This window comes from Spermophilus citellus (assembly GCF_964194105.1).
Source record: "Spermophilus citellus genome assembly, chromosome: 3".
NCBI lineage: Eukaryota > Metazoa > Chordata > Mammalia > Rodentia > Sciuridae > Spermophilus > Spermophilus citellus.
In genome coordinates this window covers 4,915,662-4,942,407 of record NC_138184.1, presented here as the reverse complement: position 1 = coordinate 4,942,407, position 26,746 = coordinate 4,915,662, and the positions used below count along the sequence as shown (strand labels likewise).

At 50.6% G+C, this 26,746-nt stretch overlaps 2 protein-coding genes and 1 pseudogene across 5 annotated transcripts; 2 read left to right on the top strand and 1 right to left on the bottom strand.

Moving 5' to 3' along the window:
- The first annotated feature begins 5,544 nt into the window (after positions 1-5,544).
- Positions 5,545-10,191, top strand: LOC308645340 (CD209 antigen-like protein C). 2 transcript variants are annotated; one of them, XR_014021183.1, is made up of 9 exons: positions 5,545-5,739; positions 5,837-5,923; positions 6,829-6,918; positions 7,225-7,311; positions 7,711-7,862; positions 8,534-8,643; positions 8,942-9,079; positions 9,385-9,994; positions 10,031-10,191. XR_014021183.1 is itself a non-coding variant. In XM_081287381.1 (7 exons), exons 1-7 carry the CDS (start codon positions 5,697-5,699, stop codon positions 9,533-9,535), a joined length of 720 nt encoding a protein of 239 aa, XP_081143507.1. In that variant the 5' UTR covers positions 5,555-5,696; the 3' UTR covers positions 9,536-9,994. The 2 variants fall into 2 exon arrangements, 1 of the variants encoding a protein (XP_081143507.1); XM_081287381.1 differs by lacking the exons at positions 8,942-9,079; positions 10,031-10,191 and having other exon boundaries at positions 5,555-5,739.
- An 8,560-nt stretch (positions 10,192-18,751) lies between these two features.
- LOC308645819 (actin, cytoplasmic 2-like) lies at positions 18,752-19,858 on the bottom strand (annotated as a pseudogene). Its single transcript has one exon. The product of its transcript is annotated as an actin, cytoplasmic 2-like (transcript).
- Positions 19,859-21,919: 2,061 nt separating this feature from the next.
- On the top strand, positions 21,920-26,566 carry LOC308645371 (CD209 antigen-like protein A). 2 transcript variants are annotated; one of them, XM_081287426.1, is made up of 7 exons: positions 21,922-22,170; positions 22,265-22,348; positions 22,609-22,698; positions 23,012-23,074; positions 23,470-23,621; positions 24,341-24,450; positions 25,220-26,566. In XM_081287426.1, exons 1-7 carry the CDS (start codon positions 22,125-22,127, stop codon positions 25,365-25,367), a joined length of 693 nt encoding a protein of 230 aa, XP_081143552.1. In that variant the 5' UTR covers positions 21,922-22,124; the 3' UTR covers positions 25,368-26,566. The 2 variants fall into 2 exon arrangements, with proteins under 2 accessions (XP_081143553.1, XP_081143552.1); XM_081287427.1 differs by lacking the exon at positions 23,012-23,074 and having other exon boundaries at positions 21,920-22,170.
- Positions 26,567-26,746: the final 180 nt, after the last annotated feature.

Genomic DNA, 26,746 nt, shown 5'->3' with positions numbered 1-26,746 from the left:
TTGAACCCGGGCCGCACGCATGGCAGGCGGGCGCCGCTTGAGCCACATCCCCAGCCCCAGGCCTGGATGCTATTGGGAGGTGGTGGATCCCTTACGGAGATGGGACCCAGTGTGAGGTCTTTGGGTCATTGGTGTATGCCCAGAGGGCACACACTTAGCCTTCTTTCTTTTGCCCTCGTTGGCCATGAGGCAAACAGCTTTGCTCCACTATGTGCTCCCTACAATTGCACTTGTCAACCATCAGAGGCCTGAAAGTGTTGGGTCCTCCAGATCATGCACTGGAATGACCAAAACCAAGAACAAAAATAAACGCTTATGTTGTTGTCACCTGATTATCTCAGGTTTTTGGTTCTAATGGCCGACATCTTAGTCACTCAGTTCCATTGTGATGAGAGAATGTCCTTGGGATGGTTCATCTGGGTTGTCAATTTGGTCAGATTGAGAGATGTCTAGGATTAAGAGGTGATTGGCATGTGGGACGGTGTGGGAGGCGGCCACTCTGAATGATTCACGTTCTCCTTCCTTGAGCGGAGAGGCTCTGACTGTCACTACATTTCACAGGGACCTGGACATTGCCGGGATCCTGGAAGTTTGAGGACGTGTCTTCAGACGTAGGTGTGCTGCCCATGGATTGAGCTACGCTCACCTGTTCCTTTGTGATGTTACCCCCTTGCCCTGTTTGGGATAGAATGTTCCATGGAAACACCCTTTGTGGGTCCCCTTTTCTTTCTCTGCCCTTGGGGGTGGCCTTCCTAGATGTCAGTCAACCTGCTGACAGCAGACATCACAAGCTAGACTCAGCCCCCTGAAACCTGACCCCGGCCTCATTTGAATGGCTTCTCCTCAATAAAAGGGTCAGCACATGCTCGCTCTCTCTTTCTATGGACCCTTAAGGTCAGAGGAGCCATCACAGGACCCCAAAGAAAAAGGTCCCTCTGTCTCTTGTGTGGTTATTTTGTGCACCCAGTTCCCCTGGAGGGACCCTGAGTGTTTTAGTCGTGAGGAATGCAACAGGACGGCACACTAGTGGAGACCCGATGGATAGCACTGTCCAGTAGGCTGGGGCCCCGATGGAACCTGAGCTGGAAGCAGGAGGAGGTCTTATGGATGGGAGTCTCATTCTGCTTGAGCGAGGGCTGCTGCTGTCACCCGTGGACATTGGAGTTGACTCCTTCCCTCTCTCAGTGGCTCTCCAGGGAGTGTCCAGGCTTTCGATCTCAGCCCTGGACAACCTCACTGGTCCCTCTGGTGCTGAGGCTCCAGCTTCTCAGACTGAGAAGTTCCTTCCTTCAGCTGTCCAGCGCGCAGAGGGCCATGGTGGGACATTCAGCCTCAGACTGTGTAAGCCTGGCTAATAAGTCCCCTCTTTTAATCATATACACACACACACACACACCTTATGGTCCTATGTATCTAAGAGCCTGAATATAATGGTTTTAAAATGATTTTAATTCATTTAAGTGTTTTATGTCCCTGGATAGGGTCTCCCTTGGTGAATGTTCCATGGGCATTGAGAAAACTATAGTCTGTAGTTGGGTGGTTGTGTGTGTGTGTGTGTGTGTGTGTGTGTGTGTGATGCTTTGGGTTGTTTGTGGTTCTCTACATACAAAACACACGTATGGGTTTCTTTTCCTGTGGGGTATTTCTCCTACTCCCTAAAAGTCGTAGTCATCTCCAAGGTGGAAATCGATGTCATGTAACGAAGGGTCAGTTGGGGTGTAAGCCCTGACACTAGGCCCTGTGTAATGTGCCTTGACATCTGGGGCCAAGCAGGAGGCCCTGGGATGGCCGGCCCACAGGTTCCCTCACCCTGCAGCTTCTGCCATCATGTCCCCTGGCCAAGCGATGCCTATTAGAAGTCAAGGCCTGGTTTCTGTTCCCCCTCCAGTGGTGAGTTTTAGTTCCCTGCCATCCGCAGCCATTCAGCCCAGCCAATCCTGTCCCCCTGGGTCCCAGCATGCTGTTTGTCACCACAGAGTCGGCCTCCCCACTCTGTGGTGGCTCACTGTTTCCAGATGCATCCTCCTGTGGTCTGCATGGTGGACACCATCCTGCCGCCTGTGCCAGGCAGGTATGGAGTGTACGTGGGGAGAGATCACTGTCACCTTGCCACCCCACAGTAGCGGCTGTACGTTCAGGCGTCTCTCCCCAGTGGGGTATTAAAACCCAACGGATGAGGACATTCTATGCGCTCTTTCCTTTGGTAAAGTGTCTGTTCAGATCTTTTGCCCTTTAAAAATGTTGTTTTACACTGGGGCTGTAGCTCAGTGGTAGAGCGCTTGCCTAGCATGTGGGAGGCACTGGGTTCGATCCTCAGCACCACATGAAAATACATTATTTTATGAATAAAATAAAGGTATTGTGTCAATTTACAACTTAAAAAATTTAAAAAGTGTTATTTCAATTGTGGCAAAATACACAGAGCAGAGACTGTACCGTCTGTCATTTCTAAGTCTGCTGTTTGGGGACACCAAGCCCATTTCCAGGGCTGCACAGCCACCACTCGGCACTCATCCACAGACCTCTTTGTTTCTCAAAATTGAAACTCTGAACCTTTGAACAAGAGCTCCCTGGTTGTCCTTCCTTCAGCCCCTAAAGCCACGGTTCTATTTCCCATCTCTGTAGAGGTGACGTTCTAGGGATTGGCCATGAGCAGAACCATTCTGTATCTGTCCTTTTGCAACTGGCTTACTTCGCTTAGCATAACGTCCTTGAGGATTGGCCACCGTGTGGCATGTGTGGGAATTTCCTTCCTCGTTCAAGGCTGACTAACATCCCGTTGTATGGTGCACAAAGTGTATCCATTTCTCCCTGAAGGACACTGGGTGGCTTCCACTCCTTGGCTATTGCATGTAATGCTGCAGTGAATGTGGGCATGCAAATATCTTCGTGAATCCTTGCTCTCAGTTTTTCCAGGTATATGCACAGAATCAGGATTGCTGGGTTATATGCTAGTTGTATTTGTAATATTCTGAGGAACTGAAGCATGTTTTCCACGGTAGCTGTGCCATTTTACATCCCCACCAACAGTGTGTAAGGGTTTTCATTTCTCCCTGATCGGGCCAACACTCGTCATTTCATTTAGCTTTGGGGAGATACTGGGGATTGAACCTAGTAGTTTTTTACTACTGAGCCACAACCCTGGTGCTTTATATGTTTTGAGATGGGGTTTTGCTAAGTTGCTGAGGATCTTACTAAATCACCGAGGCTGGTCTCGAACGTGCAACCCTCCTGCCTCAGCCTCCCAAGTCGCTGGGACTACAGCCATGTGCCACCACGCTTGGCATTTTGTTATTTTTTATAGCAGTCACCCAACAGCTTCAAGGTGATATCTCAGCATGGTTTTGATTGGCATTTCCCTAAAGATGCATGATGTAAAGCACGTGTGTGCTTATTAGCCCTTTGTGCGTCTTTAGAGATGTGTTATTCAATCCTCTGCCTATTTTTTATTTGAGTTATTGGCTTTTCTGTTCTTGATTTGAGCTTTTCTCCATTTTAAAACCAGCTGTCTTATTTTCCTTAGTTGGATTTTAAGAGTTACAAGTGCACTTTGGATGCAAGACCTTCACCTTCACCTGTGATTTGCAAGTATTTTCTCTAGACCTGTGGATTTTCTTGTCACTCTTTTTCCTGGGCCACTTGGAGTGCTTCTGACCTTTCTCCAGTAGGAAGGAGTGTGCTCAGATTCCTGATGGACGCTGCTATCATGTAAGCACATCTCCTTTCTACTTCCGGTTGACGAACAGCGTTTTAAAGGTGAATAGCCAATCGATGGTACGTTTTGCTGAATGCTTTTGTGCAATGTGGTGAAACACTCAGGAGGATTTTCTGCTTTAGTTTATGGGATATATAAACCAGTTTTCTCATGCTGTTCATGTGCCTGTGGAAGAAGTGTACTCCATCATGGTGCACATGCCGAGTCACCCAGCTTCACCCCATCAAGGAGAATTGCACTGAAGCCTGCACCCTGAATTGGAGGATGTGATGATGGGAACAGCTTTCCTCTCTGGGGTCTTCCACCAAATAACCCACAACCTCAGGGAAAAATATCAGATGAGCCAAATTGAGGGACAGTACACAAATGCACGGCCTGTGGTCTTCCAAATGCTCACAGTCATCAAAAACAAGGGGTCAGTGAAATTGTCACAGCACAGAAAATCCCGAGATGAGATGTGACTGTCTAGACACAAGGTGGCATCCTAGGTGGGATTTGGGAGCAGAAAAGGACATTAGGGACCAGATAGTGAAATCTAGATAACCCATGAAGGTCACTGTGTGTGTCATAAATAAGAAATTGACCTGGGCACATTCACTATTTCTAACATGTTCTCTTAAGTAGAAGATCAACGTTAGGGGAAACTTGATGAGAGGACTGTGGGAAGCCTCTGCTCTGTTTGTGCAATATGACCACAAATCTAAAATTACTCTAAAATGAAGAATAAAGCCCAAATAAAAAACAAAGTGAATAGAAGGTCAAAATCCTCACTATTTGATCGTGATGCATGCATTTTCTATTTTCTAATCAGAACACGACACACAAAGTCTTATATTTCTAGCTCTAGCATTTTATGTAGGAATACACCTCTGAAAACATCTCTCACAGAAAAATGTGGTACATTTCCAGCTCACAGGGACTTTTTTGTGTTCCTCCTGGCCAATCCCCACTCACTCCTTGTAAGTAAACTGCATTTTGAGTCCACATCAAATGTCAGTCCTACCTGTTCTTGAAATCCATATAAAATCGAACCTCAGAGTACACACGCTTTATGTCTGAATACTTTTGCTCTTTTTTGACATTCATGTATTTGTTGCCTGGATCAGTAGGTTGCTTTTTAGTTGCTGTATAGCATTCCACTCATTGAAATGCAGGATTTTTAAAAATATATTTTTAGATGTCAATAGACCTTTATTTTATTTATTAATATGCAGTGCTGAGAATCAAACCCAGGGCATCACACATGCTAGGCAAGCGCTCTACCACTGAGCCACAAGCCCAGCCCCAGGATTTTTTTGTTTTTATTCACCTGCTGGTGGCCTCTCTTTTTTTTTTTTTTTTTGGTCCCATTTGGGACTATTTTGAATAAAGCTTCTAGGCATCTTTTGGTTTCCTCCTTGAGACTATGTGACCCTCTTTGGTTCAGGGTGTGGACTTGGAGGCAGAATCTCTGGGCTCAAATCCCAGCTCTGCTGTTCACCAGTGTGTGACCTTGGGTCGGTTACCTGACCACGCTGTCCCTCATCGCCTGTCAACTGTAAGGTGCAGGTCAGACCATCTACCCAGCCTGGGGAGACTGGACTCGTGAGTCTAGGAAGCAGTTAGAAAGGAGCCTGGTCCGAGCAGCGCAGAGTAGACTCGAGCCATGATGATTCAGCCCTGTCCCCGAAGCCAACAGGAGACACCCTCAGTGAGGACCCCAGCAAGCTGAGGCAGCCAGTTCCTGGTTCTATTGAAAGCACCCCATGACTTGGCCACACCATGAGTGGACCAGTCCTTTCAGCCACGGGACCAGGCCACTCCCACGGCTGCCCTAGATTCCTGGAATATGGGGGGCCCATCCCTTTAGAATCTTCCGGTGGCCCTAGCCAGTTTCCTCTTTCTCTTCCTGACCTTCAGTCGATTCAGGGAGTGAGTTACAGGGGGTGGGAATAAAGGCCGAGATCCCAGCAGTCCTGGGCACTGAGAGACAGCGGTGACCATGAGTGACTTCAAGGATGTGGACGCGCAGCTGGGCTCCCTGGGTGAGGCTGGGCTGGGCCTCTGGGAGCTGGGAGGGGGTATGGGAGGCCAGCTTGGGTCTCAGCTGCCCAGGCTCTGACTGACGCTCTGCCCATTCAGACGAGGAAGAGCTGATAGCCAGCGGCGCCAAGCATTCCTTTCAACACTTTGGATTCCGGCCCACGGGTGGCCTCAAGAGCATTGCAGGTAGAGCGGGGCTGGGGTGTGGGCAGTAAAGGACAGGTCCACCCAGATGTCTGTGTCCTGGGGAGTTGGAGGCTGGCAATCTGGATTTTGTGTCCAAGGGAGGAGGAGATGGGGGGTCTGGACTTCTGGGTTCTGGAGTGTGGGTCTATATCCCTTGGTCCTGGGGAGAGAGATACTGAAGGACTGGAGAAGTGGGTCCTGGGCAGGTGGTGGTGAGGACTGGACCCTGATCCTGGGGAGGTGGAGGCCAGAGACGGACTCCTGGATACTGAACTCCTGGGTCTGGAGGAGGTGGATATAGAGGGCAGGACCCCACTGGTCTGGTGAAGGTGGAGGCTGAGTGAATTCTTGGGTTCTGGAGAGGTGGAAATGGACTGGATATTCGGGTTTTGTGGAAACAGAGGCTGAGGGTCTGGTTTCTGGTCCTAAGGTAGTGGAGGCTGGGGACTGGACTGCAGGATCTTGGCAGTGCAGCATGGGGACCAGAGTCCTGGGTCCCGGGGAGGCTGAGGCTGAGGACTAGGCTCCTGAGTGGACTCCTGGGTAGTGAGAGGTGGACGTTGAAGACTTGATTCTTGGTGAAGGCTGACGGTCTTAACACCTGTGTCTTGGGAAGACTGAGGCTGGAAACCTGGACACCAGAGTTCTGGGGTCCTTGAGTCTGGGGGAGCAGACTACAGGGTCCTGTGGAGGTGAAGGTTGAAGGCCTGGGTTCCTGGGTTCTCGGGAGGAGGGATCTGGGACCTGGACTCCTGGGTCCTGGAGAATTGGAGGCTGGGGACCTCTGGGCCGTGGACAGCTGGAGGTTAAGGGACTGGAATCTTGTGCCCTGGGAAAGAGGGGTTTGGGGCCAGGCTGAGGCAGGGACGCTGGCTTTCCGGGCCACCCATCCTTCTCTCTGGCAGGGTTTCTGGGCCATGGCCACATCCCCCTGGTGCTGAAGCTGCTCTGCCTCATGCTCCTGGCCGGGATCCTGATGGCCGTCCTTGTCAAAGGTCAGGAAGGCCCAAGGCTGGGCAGCTGGGTGTGGGAGGGAGGTGGGCTGAAAGCTGGGATGGGGTCTCTCAGCGGCTTCTCAGCACTTCTGAGGGCCGAGGAGGAGGGAGGAGCTACAGGGAAGGTTCCTGGCTCCACTTCCCCTTGAGGTTCAGCCTTCTCTGGGTGCCAGGATTCTTCATCTTCAAATGGGATTGAACGAGATGTTGTTCCTCAGAACAGTGTCCCTGGGAACCCCGTGCAGGCCATGACACACAGAAGGTATTCAATAAGTGCAGTTTTTTTCCCTCTCTTTTTTGGCCCAGTCTCCAAGGTCTCCCACTTCTATGAGCAGAAGAGATCGAAGCAGGAGGACATCTACCAAGAGCTAACCCAGGCGGAGGCTGAAATGGGTGAGTGACAGGAGAACAGGGTCCCCAGGCTTCAGAGGGTCGGGGTGGCGCAGCCTGAGTCACGGGCCAATTCTGAGCCTCAGTTGCCTCAACCAAGAAATGGAAACAAACGGGAAGGTGACAACATCCCTCACTGCCCACAGTAGGCCAGGCGCACAGTGGGCACCCAGTGAAGCCAGTCCCCTGGTCTCGGTCCTGAGTGCTGAAGCCCCCACTTCTCCCAGCCTGGAGGAGGCCGTGCCAGGACTCCTGGGTTCTCCTGGGGGGGAGAGGTCCAGGCAGAGGGGAGGGAACAGCCGTCAGATGCAGTGGAAGGAGCCCCCAACTCTCAGGGGTTGAAGGTGGGACAGACACAGGAGTTGGCCTCCCAGCATGGGTCCTGACCCTCTCCCCCAACAGACCGCCTGTGCCGCCCCTGCCCCTGGGACTGGACGTTCTTCCAAGGACACTGTTACTTCTTCTCCATGTCCCAGCGGAACTGGAATGACTCTGTTACTGCCTGCCAGGAAGTGGGGGCCCAACTAGTCATCATCAAAAGTGCTGAGGAGCAGGTGTGTCTGGTGGGGGTCCCTGTTGCGGCCTGGGCATGCATCTGGTCGCTGGCCACCTGGGAGGAAGTGGTTGGTTAGGACACATTTTCGGGACCATTTAGGGGGACGAGAAGGAGACTCTGAATGAGAGGGTTCTAAGACCTTACATAGGACACACACACAGGTTCTGGAAGTGGCTAATGCTTTGGGGGTCACCTAAATTGTAAGTGGTCCCTGGTGTCGTGCTAGCTGGTGTTTAGCAACCTGGTCTGTTGAGACCAAAAGCCTTGATATATATACTCTTTGCCATTTTCCCTGGCGAAAATTTTCCACCATTACTTTTGGATCGAGCTGGGCACCACTCAATGCAGAACATGCCCTGTATGGAGGCCGGGCGGGGGTAAATTCCTGGGAATCATGCTCAGAACTCACAGGACGGTGAACATGCGGTATTGCCAAGTGTGTGCGATGCGAGGCGGCTCTGTGCATCATGTGCACAAGTCCAAATACACCTGTCCGTAGCACACCCATGTGTGAGGGACTCAGACCTCCTGAGCACACCTGGGAGCTGGCTGGTGCACAAGAAGGCTGAAGGTCAGACTGCAAGAAGAATTGCCATCAAGACATTGGTGAGACACTCGCTGGAATTTGGGGGTCTGAGCTCCCTCCTGACTCCTCCTCTCCCCCTTCAGAACTTCCTGCAGTTGACTTCTAAGAATAAAGGCAGCACTTGGATGGGACTGTCAGACCTGAATAAGGAAGGCACGTGGCTCTGGGTAGATGGGTCGCCTCTGTTTTTCAGGTAGGTGCAGGAGAAGGGCACTCTCCAGAGAGAGGGCTGGGTTTCCCAAACTCTGCCCTGAGCTCCCCCACGCTGCCTTCTAGGTCTAAGAGTGTGGCATTTACTGAGACAAGGGAGGGGTCTTGAGACCCACATTAAGGTGGGAGGGCAGCCTCGTAAACCCCGCTGTCAGAGATGTAGGAGGCTCTGGATCTGCAAGAAGTCTGCTGTAAAGTGTTTGAGTAGGAAGCCTGAGGCTTCCTAAGACCAGCCAGTCTGGGGCTATTGTCACTGGAAGGGTGAGTTGTTACACTCATAGATCCCAAGTGAGGGCACACACAGCCTGCCCTGGGGAATTACCCAAGAGTGTGCCCAGGTCTGTCAGGAGACAGAGGGCGAGACACTGTGGGAGGGAACAGTCATTATGGTGTTCATGGGAAGAAACAGGCAAGCCGGGGTAAGCAGGCTTGGTGGTGGCTGGTTCAGATCACCAGTGGGCTCTGGGGTGTCAATGTTGTCCCTGGGTGTATCGTACCTGGCCCGGGGGAGGTGTACAGAGGCCCAGAGTTCAAGAGCACAGTAGGGGAGGCGGTGGGGGATGTGGAGTCTCGGCCGGTTGGTGGGTTCTCATCCTCAAGCATGAGGACAAGGGGCCTTGGGGTCCAGAACTAGACTCACCTATCTGCCGTAGGCCTGAAGGGGAGCAGGAACGTGGTTCCTCGAGTGGGGCTGGGGCGGAGCTCACTCTCATCTGGCTTGCAGATTCATGAAGTTTTGGAACGAAGGGGAGCCCAACAATCACGGGGGGGAAGACTGCGCGGAGTTCAGAGGGGACGGCTGGAATGACAGCAGATGTTACCTTGAGAAATTCTGGATCTGCAAGAAGTCTGCAGGCTCCTGTTCCCACAAGTGAAGGCGGGTCTCTCCCCAGGCTCCACCACGGCCCCGTCCACCCTCCTGATCCCGCGAGTTCCTCCGCAGGCCTGTGGGCATCAAGAGCTGAGCAAGACTCTGAGGCTCTTCTATCACGTTCCTCCTCTCCCAGGGGACTGACTGTACCTGGTGCTTCTTCCTCCTTTGCCACTGGGTTCCCCTTGGCTTTGAGGTTGTGGTTGGGAATCTATTTTCCGTTCTAACGTAGCAGCTGCTGGCGGCTCAAGAGCGAATATCCAGGAGATGAGGGTTGATAGGAAGGAATCAGGTTTACTCCTCACCTGGCACCTTGGAAGAGGGAGGGGGCCGCTGTCCTCAATGCATTGACCTGGGGAACTCAGGAGCACAAAAGCTTTTATAGGAGGGAAAAGAGGGACCTTGAGACGGCGGGCAGGAAGGGTGCCTGCTGAAAGGAGTTTCCATCACCTGGCGGCGGGGCGTGGGGGTGGGGGGGGTGGGGGTGTGTGGGGGGGAGGTCCTCCATTTTCTCCTCTGGCTGGACATGGCAGTAAACCTCAACCTCTCGGGGTGTTTCTTTGATTGAAATGTACGTATTCCTTTTCTGCAAGTTGAAGACATTTACCTGATTTGTGTTAGTTGATGCATAGAAATAAAAGAATAAGCACTGACATCACAAAGCTCGCCAGGAGTTTGGGATTCCGTAAACGGAAAGCAAGATTTCCCCAGCAATGAACATTACGACCACTCAGCAGGGTGGGGGTTGCTTTCCTTTAGAAGTTAGAACGCAGGACCAAGGGCACGAGGCCCGATGCTTACCAACGGATCAGGGAGGGGAAACCCTTTGTGGAAGGAGAAAGTGACAATAACTGCCAAAGACAACTCCCAAAGAAGTGGCCCTGGTCCAGTTTAATAGAGTGACAGGAGGGAGATGCACGCAGGGGCTGGCTGTGTCCATTCATGCACCGCCTTCCTTGCTGAGACCAGAGGGTGCGCATGGCCTTGTGTCGGTGCCGCCACGTCCCCTGGGGCTCTGAATGACTTCCTTCATCACTCTACTTCCACCCGTCTCCCCTGCACCCATCTGCCCGGCACTTTCCTTTACTGCTGTAGCTCCTCTTGCAGGCTGGAAGCACCTGGGAACCCATTGTCCCTGTCAATCAATGAGTCTCGGCAGGTGCGGCCCCCGTGTTAGAAGTGCCCGAGGACTGAGGAATCAAACAGGTGCTTGGACGCAAGGCGAACTTTGCTTCTGCAGAAGCACCTGCTACTGATGAAGTGCTTCTGACAAAGTCCAGAAGGAAAGCCCGCTTGGGTGGGCCGTCCACCTGTTTTATCCACAATGAAGCTCCACCCCTAGCTCTGATAGGAGGAGCTCAGGATCGTAATTTACAGGATTGGCCAGTTTTAAAATCGGGGTGGGCAAAGGGGAGGGCGATGTTAAAATGGCTACATTGCATCTTATGACCCCAAGTAAGGCTAAATGCTATATTCTGAAGATGGACCTCTGGACCTTGTGTTCGTCAGCCCTTCCTGTCTGGATTCTCCCACAGGGGGTTGCCTTCTCCAAGGTTTGCCTCCCTCCTGGTACAGCTCACGGGGTTGTGGGACAAGGACAATCTGGCCATGTTGGGCCAACATGGGGACCTTCTGAAAGGCCATTCAGGCTCCTGAGCTCCCCATGTGGTCAGCTGGGGCCCTGCCAGACCTCCTCTGCTGGTCATCTCCCTCTGACCATGCCCATTCCATTCCTGTGGCATCATAAGAAAAGCTCTTTGGTCTTTGGGTTTTGACCACATTGGACTCATGCCAATAAGGTGAACTACAGTAGGGCTTGGGGCTGGTCACCAGAAAGAACAAATAGTTGACTTGAAGGTGAAAAATGCCAGTCCCCTTTTCCCCGCCAACCTCCAGGCTTAGGGCAGGTTGGAGATCGACCTCTATAAAAACTCTTGAACAAGAATGGGCAAGTCCCAGGCTGGCGAACCAGGGGGAGCTGGAGAAGACCTGGGAGCCCTGGCAGCTCCTTCCTCTCGTCCCTGTTCCGTGACTCTCTTGTTTGTGTGTTTGGGAGTTTGGCCTTTTGTACATAGCAGCAGAATGAGTTCCAAGTTCTGTGACTCTGGTGTGAAATTACTGAGTCTGAGAGGGGATTTTGGGAATCCCCCATTTCTGGACACCCCTTGTTCCTGCCTTCTGAACCAGATTAGCCTGTTGGGACTGAGTCCTCCTACTCACGGGACAAGCTCCAGGTACCTAATATAAGCAGGGAGATTTGCTTGGCATCAAAAAATCCCACAAGCTTCTTTTCCCTTCTGCTGTCAGGCAGCTACTCAGCCGTGGGCCGGCAGGGAGGGACAACTCATAAAACTCATAAAACATCCCCGGTGAGAAAAACTATTGTTCCAAGATCCTATCACACTCCACCAGGTGGCCTGGACCCTCCCTTGTCACCTCAACTGCCACCACCCCCAATCACCCTGGCAACCAAAACATCAAAGAGAGCTTGCTGAGGGCTGTTGGGAGGGTAATGAATGATCAAGGGGGCAGGAGATTGAGGCAAAAACAGGGGACCCAATTTCCTTAAGGACTCCAACTCCGGAGCTCCAGCCAGCCTCGCCTGGAGGCCGTCCCTGCCGTCACTGTGAGACCTGGAAAATGGCAAACCCCCGTGTAGTGTGGCCTAGGAGGAGGGAGTGAGCAAGAGGGGGCAGCACATGGATACCATCGCTCCTTTCCCAGTACAGCCCTTCCTAGTGACAGGACAACCCCTGGGTGGGACGAAAACACCATCCAGGGACCAGACCATCCCCGGGAAGGAGATATCCATGCAGCCTAGAATGAAGGTCTCTGGGAGGAAACCAAAGGACTGATTCTTCCCCCAATAAACCCTTTCCCAGTGACAGTACAATGAGACCCCGAAGGGAAAGAGATAAGCACTGAACTCTGACCCAGACCCTCGGCTCTTCCTTGAGTAAAAATATTGCCCAGTAAAAACAAGTTTCAGATTCTCACAAACCTGTGGTGCTGAGACTCGAACCCAGTGCCCCACACATGCTGGGCAAGCTCTCTACCACTCTACCCCACCCTCCGGCTTGCTTTTGGTTTGATTTTCCCATGACATTTTAAGTTTCTTGAGGAAGAAATTTAAACTAAGGGCTTGAGATCTTTCCTCTATCAAGGATAAAACCAGGCAGTTTGATTTAGAGATTTGGTTAGCTTCATGTCGATTCTAGAAACCTGCAACTCTCAAGTCCATGAAGTATAGATTGTGTTCTAATGGCAGAAGCTACATGGGTTGGTTCTAAGGACAGAGAGGGGCGGGAGGGAAGCAGACTCAAACAACACAGAGTGCATTGCTCATTTCCAGCCGGATTCCTCCTAAGATGGGGACAGGGAGACAGGACAACAGAGGACTAAAGGTTTGTTTATGTGAGGTTCCTTCAGGTGCCCATTTTTGTGTAAGCATTAAAGCAGAGGGAACTTCCATATAATAACGATTGAAACTAGCCCATTTAAAAAATTTGGACTTTATCTTTTTTTTTTAAGATTTCTTTTTTAGTTGTAGATGGACACAATACCTTTATTTTGTTTATGTGGTGCTGAGGATCGAACCCAGTGCCTCCCACATGCTAGGTGAGTGCTCTACCACTGAACCACAACCCCAGGCCCCGGACTTTATCTTCCTGATATTGATTTCTTGGCATTAGATAAACAGCTTAATTTCAGCTTCATGAGAAGAAACTTTAGTCTGAGTGGTTCCATTTTGCTTTTCAGTCCTGTTGATTCAGGCCTAGTATAAAAGCATTTTAGTGCTATGAATTTCCCTCTCATCACTACCTTAGCTGCATCCCACATTAATAATTCTATGTATCCGTTGACAGACACTGGTTGCTTCCATATTTTGGTTCTTGTGAATAATGCTGCTAACGACATGGGTATACAAAAAATATTTTTGAATATTTGCTCTTGTCTTATTAGCTATATGCACAGAATTGTGATTGCTGGATTATGTGGTAATTCTATTTGTAATTTCTTGAGAAACTGACATATGTTTTCCACCATTTTACTTTCCCACTAACACTCTACAAAGGATCAAATTTCTCCACATTCTTCCAAAATTTGTAATTTTGTTATTTTTATAGCTATCATCCTGGGTGTACAAGATGATATCTCATTGTGATTTTTTTTTTAAAAAAATATTTTTAGTTGTAGATGGACACAATACCTTTACTTTGTTTATTTAGTTTTTTTATGTGATGCTGGGGATCAAACCCAGTGCCTCATGAATGCCAGGCAAGTGCTCTATCCCTGAGCCACAACCCCAGCCCTCGTTGTGATTTTGATGCACATTTCCCTGATGATGAACCATGTTGAACACCTTTTCATGTCCCCACCGGCGGTTTGCGTATCTTCTTTGGAGACAAGTGCACTCAAGTCCTTTGTCTCTTATTTGAGCTACTTATTTTTCTGTTCTTCAGTTGTACTTTTTCTCATTTAAAAACTAGTGTGCTGTGTTATTTTCTTCTTCTTGGGTTTTAGGAGTTGTGCACACATTCTGGGTATGAAATCAGTATGATACATGATTTCCAAGTATTTTCTTCTAGTTTTTCGGGTTTCACTTCATTTTTCTTTTCAACATCAGTGGAAATGGTTTTTAAGGTTTCTCCAGTAGGAAGAGGTTGGCTGTGGGTTCTTGATGGACACCACTATCACATTAAGGGCCATTTCTTTACTTCTCCTCTCCTCTCCTCTCCTTTCCTTCTCTCTCTCTCTCTCTCTCTCTCTCTCTCTCTCTCTCTCTCTCTCTCCTTCCTTCCTTCCTTCCTTCCTTCCTTCCTTCCTTCCTTCCTTCCTTCCTCCAGGAATTGAACCCAGGAGCACTTAACCACTGGGCCACATTTGTAGCCCTTTTAATATTTTATTTAGAGACAGATCTTGTTGAGCCTCACTAAGTTGCTGAGTTTGAACTTGTAATCCTTCTGCCTCAGCCTCCCAAGCTACTGGGCATTTCATTGCATTTCTAATCGACTATTATTTTTAAATAAAAGTGTTGAATAAAAATATAACCCATGAATCAGTTTTGAGTTTTACTGAATGCTCGCATTCAATGCATTGAGATTTTGAGGTGGATTTTCTGCTCTACATGGTTTGTGCAGTAGTCAGTTTTCTCATGCTGCTTATAGAAGTGTCCAGAATGATGAGCTGAGCATGAGGTAATGGTGAGGAAACATGGCCAACCTCATCACCAAGCTTCACCTCCTCTTCTGCAGGCCATATGGATGCCTCACCCTGAACTTCAGAGGTGTTCAGAGCGGCACTCCACCCACCCCAAATACCAGACACGGACAAACCAAGAGCATTCTGCAAGGTACCTAGCTGCAGTCCTCAAATGATCAAGGGAATCAAAATCAAAGCCAGAGAAACTGTCAGCCGTGAAAGCTCTGAGGGATGAGAAGTCTGACCATAATGTGGCTTCCTTGATGGGACCTGGGAGCAGAGGAGGAAGGGTAGGGGAAATAGTGCCACCCGTGACGGGTGCGGCTTCCTCTGCGCTTGGACTAACTCAGCAGCCCATGTGGGCGATTTGCTGCAGTGATCACTTCTTTTTTTTTTTTTTTTTCAGTGTACTGTAGCACTTTATTTTTCCTTACTCAATTAAGTGTTGCTGGGGCCTAATGTTCTCACATAACAGTAGAAAACCAAAAGTTTTGTCATCTGGTAAAGAACTGAGTACAAAAAACCTTACATAAATTAAAATGAATAAATTTACAGATGTAAATGCAAATCGTTGCCAACTCAAGGCAAGTAATAACCAATGGTGGTCAGGCGGGAGGACATTGGTAAGAACGGAAAGGCTCGGACTTTCCCACCCTGTTAGACCGGCAAGAAGTGACAGCTGGCCCAGGAACTCTTGCCAGCCCGAGCAACCCTGGAAGTCTGTCAGCCGACACATGAATACCCTGCACAGATCACTGCTGTGGTCTCAGATTCCCTGAGCCACGGACTTCTCCTTTATGCATGCTCTCACCTCAGGTACCAGGTGACCGAGCCACATGGACTAAAGGCTTAAATCAAAGATATGCACAGGGCATTAAACATATACCAAGGGAACAGTTAACTTGAATACAAGGTAAAATCAGCAACAAGTTCTACGTTCCAGTGCTGACATCAGATACAAGCTTCAAGGACAATTTCTTTTCAAAGGCTTATTCCAGTTTCATGAGGCTAGCATGAGGTGTATACATTTGCCAGAGTGTTGCAGTAATTCACTTGCAGGTCAGCATGGGAAAAGAAAGAAGAAGAAGAAGCAGAGCAAGCGAAGCAGCAGCAGAAAAAAAGTCCTTTATTGTGTACAAGCAATCTTTTTATAGTATTGTGAACAAAGAAGGCAGCCTTCCAACATCAATAAATCAGGTCTTTCAGCTAATTAAACATAGCATACAGAAGTTTTACTTTCCAATCAGAAGTGACCCGCTTCTTATGGCTAATCTATTCTCGGCCCGGAGTATGTTGAGCTCTGCTCTTTGTTAAGAACAGATAATAAAATTTTTCTTAGCGCCCTCCTAGCCCACTTGGCAGAACATCCCGTTTGCAGGCAAGTCCTCCCAAGGACAGCAAACACCTCGTTTTCAAGCATGTCGGCTGTTACCTTATCTAAACCTTGAAGGAGCCTCTCGTTTGCAAGTAGGCCCTCCCAAGGACAGCAGACACCTCGTTTTCTTTCTTTTTTTTTTTAATTTATTTATTTATTTATTTATTTATTTTATTGGTTGTTCACAATATTACAAAGCTCTTGACATATCATATTTCATACATTAGATTGAAGTGGGTTATGAACCCCCAATTTTACCCCAAATGCAGATTGCAGAATCACGTCGGTTACACATCCACAATTTTACATAATGCCCTATTAGTAATTGTTGTATTCTGCTACCTTTCCTATCCCCTACTATCCCCCCTCCCCTCCCCTCCCATCTTCTCTCTCTACCCCATCTACTGTAATTCATTTCTCTCCTTGTTTATTTTCCCATTCCCCTCACAACCTCTTATATGTAATTTTGTATAGCAATGAGGGTCTCCCTTCATTTCCATGCAATTTCCCTTTTCTCTCCCTTTCCCTCCCATCTCATGTCTCTGTTTAATGTTACTCTTTTCTTCCTACTCTTCCTCCCTGCTCTGTTCATAGTTGCTCTCATTATATCAAAGAAGACATTTGGTATTTGTTTTTTAGGGATTGGCTAGCTTCACTAAGCATAATCTGCTCTAGTGCCATCCATTTCCCTGAAAATTCTATGATTTTGTCATTTTTTATTGCTGCATAGTACTCCATTGTGTATAGATACCACATTTTTTTTATCCATTCATCTATTGAAGGGCATCTGGGTTGGTTCCACAGTCTAGCTATTGTGAATTGTGCTGCTATGAACATCGATGTGGCAGTATCCCTGTAGCATGCTCTTTTAAGGTCTTTAGGGAATAGTTCGAGAAGGGCAATAGCAGGGTCAAATGGTGGTTCCATTCCCAGCTTTCCCAGGAATCTCCAAACTGCTTTCCAAATTGGCCGCACCAATTTGCAGTCCCACCAGCAATGTACAAGTGTACCCTTTTCTCCACATCCTCACCAGCACTTGTTGTTGTTTGACTTCATAGTGGCTGCCAATCTTACTGGAGTGAGATGGTATCTTAGGGTGGTTTTGATTTGCATTTCTCTGACTGCTAGAGATGGTGAGCATTTTTTCATGTACTCGTTGATTGATTGTATGTCCTCCTCTGAAAAGTGTCTGTTCAGGTCCTTGGCCCATTTGTTGATTGGGTTATTTGTTATCTTATTGTCTAATTTTTTGAGTTCTTTGTATACTCTGGATATTAGGGCTCTATCTGAAGTGTGAGGAGTAAAAATTTGTTCCCAGGATGTAGGCTCCCTATTTACCTCTCTTATTGTTTCTCTTGCTGAGAAAAAACTTTTAAGTTTAATTAAGTCCCATTTGTTGATTCTAGTTATTAACTCTTGTGCTATGGGTGTCCTATTAAGGAATTTGGAGCCCGACCCCACAATCTGTAGATCGGAGCCAACTTTTTCTTCTATCAGACGCAGAGTCTCTGATTTGATATCAAGCTCCTTGATCCATTTTGAGTTAACTTTTGTGCATGGCGAGAGAAAGGGATTCAGTTTCATTTTGTTGCATATGCATTTCCAGTTTTCCCAACACCATTTGTTGAAGATGCTATCCTTCCTCCATTGCATGCTTTTAGCCCCTTTATCAAATATAAGATAGTTGTAACTTTGTGGATTAGTCTCTGTGTCCTCTATTCTATACCATTGGTCCACCCGCCTGTTTTGGTACCAGTACCACTCTGTTTTTGTCACTATTGCTCTGTAATATAGTTTGAAATCTGGTATCGCTATACTGCCTGATTCACACTTCCTGCTTAGAATTGCTTTTGCTATTCTGGGTCTTTTATTTTTCCATATGAATTTCATGATTGCTTTATCTATCTCTACAAGAAATGCCGTTGGGATTTTGATTGGCATTGCATTAAACCTATAGAGAACTTTTGGTAATATCGCCATTTTGATGATGTTAGTTCTGCCTATCCATGAACAGGGTATATTTTTCCATCTTCTAAGATCTTCTTCTACTTCTCTCTTTAGGGTTCTGTAGTTTTCATTGTATAAATCTTTCACCTCTTTTGTTAGGTTGATTCCCAAGTATTTTATTTTTTTTGAGGATATTGTGAATGGAGTGTTTTTCCTCATTTCCGTTTCAGAAGTTTTGTCGCTGATATACAGAAATGCCTTTGATTTATGTGTGTTGATTTTATATCCTGCCACTTTGCTGAATTCATTTATTAGTTCTAGTAGTTTCTTTGTAGACCCTTTTGGGTCTTCTAGGTATAGAATCATGTCATCTGCAAATAGTGATAATTTAAGTTCTTCTTTTCCAATTTTTATGCCTTTAATTTCTTTCGTCTGTCTAATTGCTCTGGCCAGTGTTTCGAGAACTATATTGAATAGAAGTGGTGATAGAGGGCATCCCTGTCTTGTTCCGGAAGACACCTCGTTTTCAAGCATGTCTGCTGTTACTTATCTATACCTTGACAGAATATCCCGTTTGCAGGCAGACTCCATCAAGGACAGTAATAGTAACGCAGTTACATCTGATTCTCTACACAGAGCAAATTTATATTTCAGATTCAGCTCATGCAGCAGGTGCCTGGCACCTGCTCAGTCTATCTAGAAGCTTTTGCGGTGGCCAATGGAGGGGCCCAACTCATCGTCCTCCTGCTTGCTGATCCACATCTGCTGGAAGGTGGATAATGAGGCCAGGATGGAGCCACCGATCCAATAATCTTGATCTTCATGGTGCTGGGGGCCAGGGCTGTGATCTCCTTCTGCATCCTGTCAGCGATGCCTGGGTACATGGTGCTTCCTCCCGACAGCACGGTGTTGGCATAGAGGTCTTGGCGGATGTTGACATCACACTTCATGATGGAGTTGAAGGTGGTCTCGGGGATGCCGGAAGATTCCATACCTAGGAAAGAGGGCTGGAAGAGTGCCTCTGGACACCGGAACTGCTCGTTGCCGATGGTGATCATCTGCCCATGGGGCAGCTCCTAGCTCTTCTCCAGGGAGGAGGAGGATGCAGCAGTGGCCATCTCCTGCTCGAAGTCCAGGGCAACGCAGCACAGCTTCTCCTGGATGTCGAGCACGATCTCCCGCTCGGCCATGGTGGTGAAGCTGTAGCCTCGCTCTGTCAGGATCTTCATGAGGTAGTCTGTCGGGTCCCGGCCAGCCAGGTCCAGAGGCAGGATGGCGTGGGGAAGGGCGGGCGTAGCCCTTGTAGATGGGCACCGTGTGGGTGACCCCCTCACCAGAGTCCATGACCATGCCAGTGGTGCGCCCAGAGGCGTACAGGGACAGCACAGCCTGGATGGCCACATACCTGGCCGGTGTGTTGAAGGTCCGGAACATGATCTGAGTCATCTTCTCTCTGTTGGCCTTGGGGTTCAGGGGGGGCCTCCGTCAGCAGCACCGGGTGCTCCTCGGGGGCCACGCGCAGCTCATGGTAGAAGGTATGGTGCCAGATCTTCTCCATGTCGTCCCAGTTGGTGACCTCGATGGGGTACTTCAGGGTCAGGAGGCCACGCTTGCTCTGGGCCTCCTCACCCACGTATGAGTCCTTCTGGCCCAGGCCCACCATCACGCCCTGGTGGCGGGGGCGCCCCACGATGGAAGGGAACACGGCGGGGGGGGGGGGGCGTCGTCGCCGGCAAAGCCAGCTTTGCACCTGCCGGAGCCATTGTCAATGACGAGCGCCGCGATTTCCTCTTCCACGGCGATCGGCGGAGGACGGACGGACGGCGGAGCCGCGAGAGAACGCGGAGGACTGGAAACCTCAGCCACAAATCTAAATCTGCTTAATCGTTTCTTTAAAAATAAATGTTAGGTTAACCATTGATTAAACAATAAAGAAGAGAGGAGGAAACCCTGGCTCTTGGTCATGAGGCACACACGAATCTGCCATCTTTACACTGAGGCATTCAGCACACAGTGCCATGCTCAAGCCTTCAGTATGCAGGTCACCCATGTGGCTGCCTCTCAGATCCAAACAGAGAACATTTCTAGCACTTTCTTACACCCTCTCTGGTCCATCTCCACTCAGCCCTCCTGGTCACCCCATCATCTCATCAAAGATTATTTCTAGAGGCTGGGGTTGTGGCTCAGTGGTGGAGTGATTTCCTAGCATGTGGGAGACACTGGGTTTGATTCTCAGCACCGCATATAAATAAACAAAGTAAAATAAAGGTCCATTGATAAATTAAAAAAAAATCGTTTAAAGATTATTTCTACCTGTTATTGAAATCCATAGAAAACAAAATCTTACAGTAATACACTTCATGTTTTGGCTCTTTCACATTTTTCAGAGGTTCATATGTGTTCCAACTCAGTAGACTGCTTTTTTAATTGTTGTATAGTATTCCATTCCGTGAATATACTTTTTTTTTCCATTTATCTACTGGTGACCACTGGGGTTTTTCAACTTGGAATAATTCTGAATAAAGTTTCTGGGAGACTGGGTTTTCTTTCTTGGGACTATTTAACTCTCTTTGATTTACAGGGGAGAGTGTGAGGGCAGACTCTCTGGGTTCATATTCCAGCTTCACCATTAACCAGCTTTGTGACTGTGGCCAGTAGCCCAACTTTGCAGGGCTTCAGTTTCTCACAACTGTAAAACAGACAGCAGACCATCTACTATGGGGTGGAGAGGTTAAATGAACGAGTATGTAAAATACTTAGAAAAGTCCCTGAATGACACTTCACAGAAGAAGAAATACAATCAATCAACAAATATACGAAAAAATGGGTCACCATCTCTAGCAATCAGAGGGTTGCAAATCAAAACTACACTGAGACTTCCTCTGACTCCAATCAGAAAGGCAATCGTCAAGAACACAAGCAGCGATAAATGTTGTTAGGATGTGGGGGAAAAGGTACACTTATACATTGCTGGTGGGACTGCAAACTATGGAAAGTGGTGTGGAGATTCTTCAGGAAACTTGGCATGGACTACCATTTGACCCAGGTATCCCACTCCTAGGCTTATACCCAAAGGACTTAAAATCAGCAGTGACGCAGCCACATCAATGTTTAGAGCAGCTCGATTCACAATAGCTAAACAGTGGGACAAACCTAGATTCCCTTCAATAGATGAATGAATAAAGAAAATGTGGTATATATACACAAAGGAATATTACTCAGCTTTAAAGAAGAATGAAACTATGGCATTGACCAGGTACCGGAGAATATCATGCTAAGTGCAATAAGCCAGTCCCCAAAAAACCAAAGCTGAATGTTTTCTCCGACTTGCGGATCCTAATTCACAATTGGGGGTGGGAGCTACAGAAGAATAGAGGTACTTTGGATTAGATGGGGGTGGGGGGTGGTAAGAGGGGAGGGGCTATGGGAGTGGGAAGGACAGTGGAATGAATCAGATATTATGGCCATATGTGCATATATGATGACAGGACTGGTGTGATTTTACATCATGAACAACCAGAGAATGAGCAGGTACACTCCACTTATGTATGATGTGTCAAAACGCATTCTGCTGTCGTGTATAACTAATTAGAAAAGTTCGTGCCTACAGGAGGCCTAAAATACACAGAGGCAATGATGACTCAGTCAAGTCCCAGGTCAGCAGAAAGCACCCGAAGTGGGGACATCAGCAAACTGAGACATCAGGGCCAGGGCCAGCGTTTCTGGAAAGAGGGGGGTGTGGCTAGCTCACCACCACCAGATGGGCGAAGGTTAGCCAAGAAGCTTAATTTGACAAGTGACCCATTTCATTAGCGGCACCCAGAGTGGCCTGACCAGGAGGGGACCGGTTCTTTCAGCCAGGGACCCAAAACCTTGCAGTCCTTCCCTGAAATTCCGGGAACACAGGGCTCGTGACAGATACTCGGACCCCTCCCTGTCGCTTCTTCCGAAGTCCCTACCCAGTTTCCTGTTTCTTCCTGAGGGGGAGTAGCCACAGGCAGGGAGTTACAGGGGTGGGGATAAAGGCTGTGGTGCCAGCCGTCCTGGACACTGAGGGACAGCAGTGACCATGAGTGACTTCAAGCAAGTGCGGGTGCAGCAGCTGGACCCCCTGGGTGAGGCTGGGCTGGGACTCGGGAGCCTGGAGGGCCACGGGCACCAGCCTGGGGGGCAGCCTGTCCCGCTCTGACTGATGCTCTGCCCACACAGAGGAGGAGCTGGCGGCCAGCAGCGCCAGAGGCTCCCTCAGCCACCACGCACTCCAGCCGCCCTCCAGAGCAGGCAGCTCTGCAGGTAGAGCAGGGAGGGGACTGAGGAGGGACAGGGGCTCCTGGGCAGCTGCATCCTGGGGACGAGGAGGTCGGTGTCTGGGCTCTGGGATCCTGGCAGGCGGAGGCCCAGACTGGAGGCCGGAATCTGGGTTCCTGGGTTCTGGGAAGGTGGAAGATGAGACCTGGACTCCTGTGTCCGTGGACGAGGCCCGGGCCAGGCTGTCCCTGGGCCAGGCTGAGGCAGGGGCCCTGGTGTGCTGAGCCCCTTCCTTCCCTCCTCAGGGTGTCTGAGCTCCAGCTATGCCCTCCTGGTGCTGCAGCTGCTCTCCCTCATGGTCTTGGCTGGGCTCCTGGTGGCCGTCCTTGCCCAAGGTCAGCCCCTGAGGTTTGGAGCTCTGTGGTCTGGCCCTGGGACTTGGGCGGCCAAGGCAGGAGGAGGTGGGATGGACGCTGGGATTCAACCCTTAGCAGGTTCTAGGGTCTGCTCGGCCCCCACACCTCTGGTGCAGGGGTGGGGAGCAGCACAGGAGGGTGCTGGTCCCGCCTTCCCTGGGTGTCAGGGGTCCTCGTCTCCAGCTGGGATTAAGAAGGCCTTGGCTCTCAGACTCCAGGTCCGTGGGGGCCAGGGCAGTGCATGGAAGCCAGCAGGTGTCCAGCATTTGGGGCTTCTTTTCTCTTGGCACAGTCTCCAGGGTCCCCAGCTCCCAGGGACAGGAGCAGGAGCTGACCCAGCTGAAGGCAGGAGTCGGTGAGTGACCAGACACCGCGCTCCCAGGGCCTCAGAGTCTCCATGTGGTACACTTTGCTCGGGTCACCAGCCCTCTCTGAGCCTCAGTTTCCTGGGCTATTTTATGGGAACACAGGATAACAGTGACAGTGGCCCTTGGTGCTCACAGAGGGCCGTGCACACAGTAGGCACTCAGGCCAGTCTCCTGGGCTCTGGAGCCCTGCTTGTCCCAGGCTGGAGGAGATGGGACCAGGACTCCTGGGGGCTCCTGGGGGGAAGGGACATCAGGGGATGGGGAGGGGACAGTCACCTGGGCGTAGGGTCATGTGAGGGCCCTGACTCCAGGGCTTGAAGGTGGGCAGACATGGGAACATGGCCTCCCAGCACGGGTCAAGCCTGACCCTCTCCCCCAACAGACCGCCTGTGCCGCCCCTGCCCCTGGGACTGGACGTTCTTCCAAGGACACTGTTACTTCTTCTCCAAGTCCCAGCGGAACTGGCACGACTCTGTCACTGCCTGCCAGGAAATGAGGGCCCAACTAGTCGTCATCAAAAGCGCTGAGGAGCAGGTGTGTGTGGTGGGCCCCATCCTGGTCCAGGGCAGGCATCTGGCCCCTGGCCACCTGGGAGGAGACGTTGGTCAGAACAGGGTTTTCAGGAGCAGGGGCTGCTTCCTCCAGTGGAAGGGAGGAGACGGGCATGAACAGGGGGTCCCAGGCAGCTCGCAGGGAGACTCACAGGAGGTCTGGACATGCGTGAGTACTTTGGGAGACACACCTAGAGGGTGACCTGGTGCGCTGGCCAGGGGAGCCGCCTGCTCTCAGTGATAACAAGTACTCGGGGGGCGCCGTGCCCATCTCTCTGGTGTAAACCTGCCCCCCGCCCCATGGTCACGTTCCCGCGTCCCTGGGACTCACTCCGTGCAGAGCTGGAAAGAGGGCATGTGCGTGATTGGCGGGCACGAAGGTTCCATCCAGCTCCGCACATTGAACCCTGTCACGAGTAACTTCCTGTGGAAATGCTCAGAACTCAGCACACAGCTAAACATGTCTCGTCACCAAGTGTGTGTGACGAGAGGCCACTGTGCACAGTCAGTGTGCAAGTCAGGACACATCTGTCCATAGGGTACAGTTATGAGAGCCACACAGACCTCCTGAACATGGATGGGACCTGGAACATTAGAAGGCTGAAGGTCAGGCTGCAAGCAGAACTTCCTGTCAAGAGACTGGAGAGACAGCAGGTGGAAATGGGGGCAGAGCTCTCCCTGACTCCTCCTCTCCTCCTTCAGAACTTCCTGCTGCAGACTTCTAAGAATAAAGGCAGCACCTGGATGGGACTGTCAGACCTGAATGAGGAAGCCACATGGCACTGGGTGGATGGGTCACCTCTGTCACCCAGGTAGGTCCTCAGATGAGGGGACAGGCAGGCGGTAGAGTGGGGTGGGTTCTGAAACGGGGGTTCTTGAGCTATCCTGGTGGGTCCCCTGCTCTCCCTGTTGCCCTGGTCCCGAGAGACCGTCGTTTGTGTTGAGGAAGGGGGTCTTCATGGCCACGTTCAGATGGGAGGGCAGGTCCCAAAGCTGCCCTGTCAGAACCGTGGGAGGAGCTCCTGGCTGGGTGGGTGACTTAGAACCAGGGTCCTAGTAGGAAGCCTGAGGTCTGGGAGGGCCACCAGATTAGGGATGAGAGCTTGTTAGACCTCAAAGACCCCAAGAGAAGCAGCCAACCTCACCCCTCGAAGGGCCCCCAGGGCAAGGGCAGGAGCAGAGGATGAGGAGGGAGGGGCTGCCGGCAAGAGCCTTTATTGTAAGGACCTCCGAGGCAGGGCGAGCGGCTTCGGAATGGCCGCCTGGAACCTTTTCGGTGGGTTCTGGGGAAGAGCCACCCCTCATTTCTGGTGTTGGTCAGCGGGTGGCGATGGCAGGTGTAAGGGGCCCAGGGCCCACTGAGCACAGCGTGGGCAGTGTGCGCTGCAAACTGGAAATCCCACCCTCAGCTTGGGGTTACCGGGGTCCGTCAAGGTCCTGACCCAGGCACGTCCCTGGGCGTCCACAAGCCAGGCCTGCCGTGTGCATGCAGGGCAGATGCCAGAGAGGAGGCATCTGATGTTCTGGAGCAGAGACTGTCCCCGGAGGGGGCTGTGGCTCACAGTGTGGATGGATTTGCAGCCTCACGTACTGGAACGAAGGAGAGCCCAACAACGTGGGGGAGGAAGACTGTGCGGAGATCACTGACAGGGGCTGGAATGACGCCAAGTGCGACGCTGAGAAATTCTGGGTCTGCAAGACCTCTTCCTCTTCCTGCCCCAACACCTGAACGCGGTTTCTCTCACCTGTCACTGCCGCCCGACCTGGCCGGACAGGTGGTCGAGCTTAACCCCAGTGTCCCTCCTCTTGCCTGTGAGCCCTGGATCTTAGCAAAGCCCGGATTCCCTGTCTTGGAGTCCTCGTCATCTAAGGGGCTGGACGACGAGGGTCCTTCCTTCGATGTCTGCAGGTTCTCGTGGGCTTAGCGGTTGTGTTTCTGGTCCCCCTTTATGGTTGAATGCGGTGACCAGGTGTCTGATGCATCAGGACCTGGGGCAGTCCATTTATCTACTCTGCCTTCCCTGTAGGGTTTGGTGGCCAGGTGCAGCCTCGCTGTCCCCTGTCCTCTGTCCCTGCACACCTTCCTTCCATCTGCTCAACTTCCGTCCACCTCCCTGCAGCCCTGGCCCGGGGACCTTCGCTGGTTGCTGTAGCTCCTCCTGCAGGCTGGACGCAGCTGGGAAGGGGTTCCCCAGCCAACGACTGAAGAGAGTTGGAGGATGACGACCCCAGCTCCCTCTCCTGTGATGCCCAGTGGACCCTGCGGTCCGGCTCCGGATCTCTCTTCAAGGAAGGACATGCGGCCTGGCTGCGGGCAGTCCCCTCCTGCCTCGGGTCTCCTACAGTGAGCTGCTTCCTCTGGGTGGGCTCCCTTCCTGACCCATCCCATACGGGTGCAGGAGGGTGAAGATGTGGCCGTGGTGGGCCAACATGGGGCAGCTCTGAAGGGCCCTTCTGGTGCCATGGCTCCCGGGGGGTCAGCTGTGGCTCTGTCAGAGCTCGGCTGACGTCTTCCTCTGCCCCACCGTGCTCCCCTTCGCGGACATAACAGAAGATCTGTTTGCTCTTGGCTCCGATATTGAGCTTGGGTGTGCCCTTGGGTATTTTTAGTCTGCTCCCTCACACCTGAATTTAGACTTATCAGGTGACTTAGACGGGGGTCTCTAGGAACCTGAGAATGGGAACAACTGCTAAATCTCCAGGGAGGGGCGTGGAGACGGAGCTATACAAATTCCGGAAGAGGAGCCTGGGCAGTTCCACAGCTGGGGGACATGAGGAAGTGTTGGAGGGTGGCCCCTGGGAGAGGCACAGATGCACCCCACAAGATTCTCTCCCTCCCTTCTTGGGTTCACCTGTTCCGTGTGTCTGTTTCCTTCATAATAAACCAGTGTTTCCCTTATTAGTATCCTTTATAATAAACCTGTAAGTGCAAGAAAAGTGTGTTTCTGAGTTCCTGTGCATCCATCTGGAGTCGAGGTTGCGCAAACAAAGCCAGAGGGCTGGCCCGCGGGGGCCTGACTAGCCCAGGCACCCCAGGAGGGTGCAGCAGAAGAGGGGTCAGTCTTACGGGACTGACTTGAGGAATCTGATGTTCCCTCTTGGTGACTA

What these genes read in the sequence shown, in the direction of transcription:
- LOC308645340 (XM_081287381.1), top strand. Translation starts at nt 5,697, where the DNA reads ATGAGTGACTTCAAGGATGTGGACGCGCAGCTGGGCTCCCTGG. An exon ending in TGGCCTCAAGAGCATTGCAG is followed by an intron (nt 5,924 to 6,828) that starts GTAGAGCGGGGC and finishes TCTCTCTGGCAG; the next exon opens with GGTTTCTGGGCCATGGCCAC. An exon ending in CCAGGCGGAGGCTGAAATGG is followed by an intron (nt 7,312 to 7,710) that starts GTGAGTGACAGG and finishes CTCCCCCAACAG; the next exon opens with ACCGCCTGTGCCGCCCCTGC.
- LOC308645371 (XM_081287426.1), top strand. Translation starts at nt 22,125, where the DNA reads ATGAGTGACTTCAAGCAAGTGCGGGTGCAGCAGCTGGACCCCCTGG. An exon ending in GCAGCAGCTGGACCCCCTGG is followed by an intron (nt 22,171 to 22,264) that starts GTGAGGCTGGGC and finishes CTGCCCACACAG; the next exon opens with AGGAGGAGCTGGCGGCCAGC. An exon ending in GGGTCACCTCTGTCACCCAG is followed by an intron (nt 24,451 to 25,219) that starts GTAGGTCCTCAG and finishes ATGGATTTGCAG; the next exon opens with CCTCACGTACTGGAACGAAG.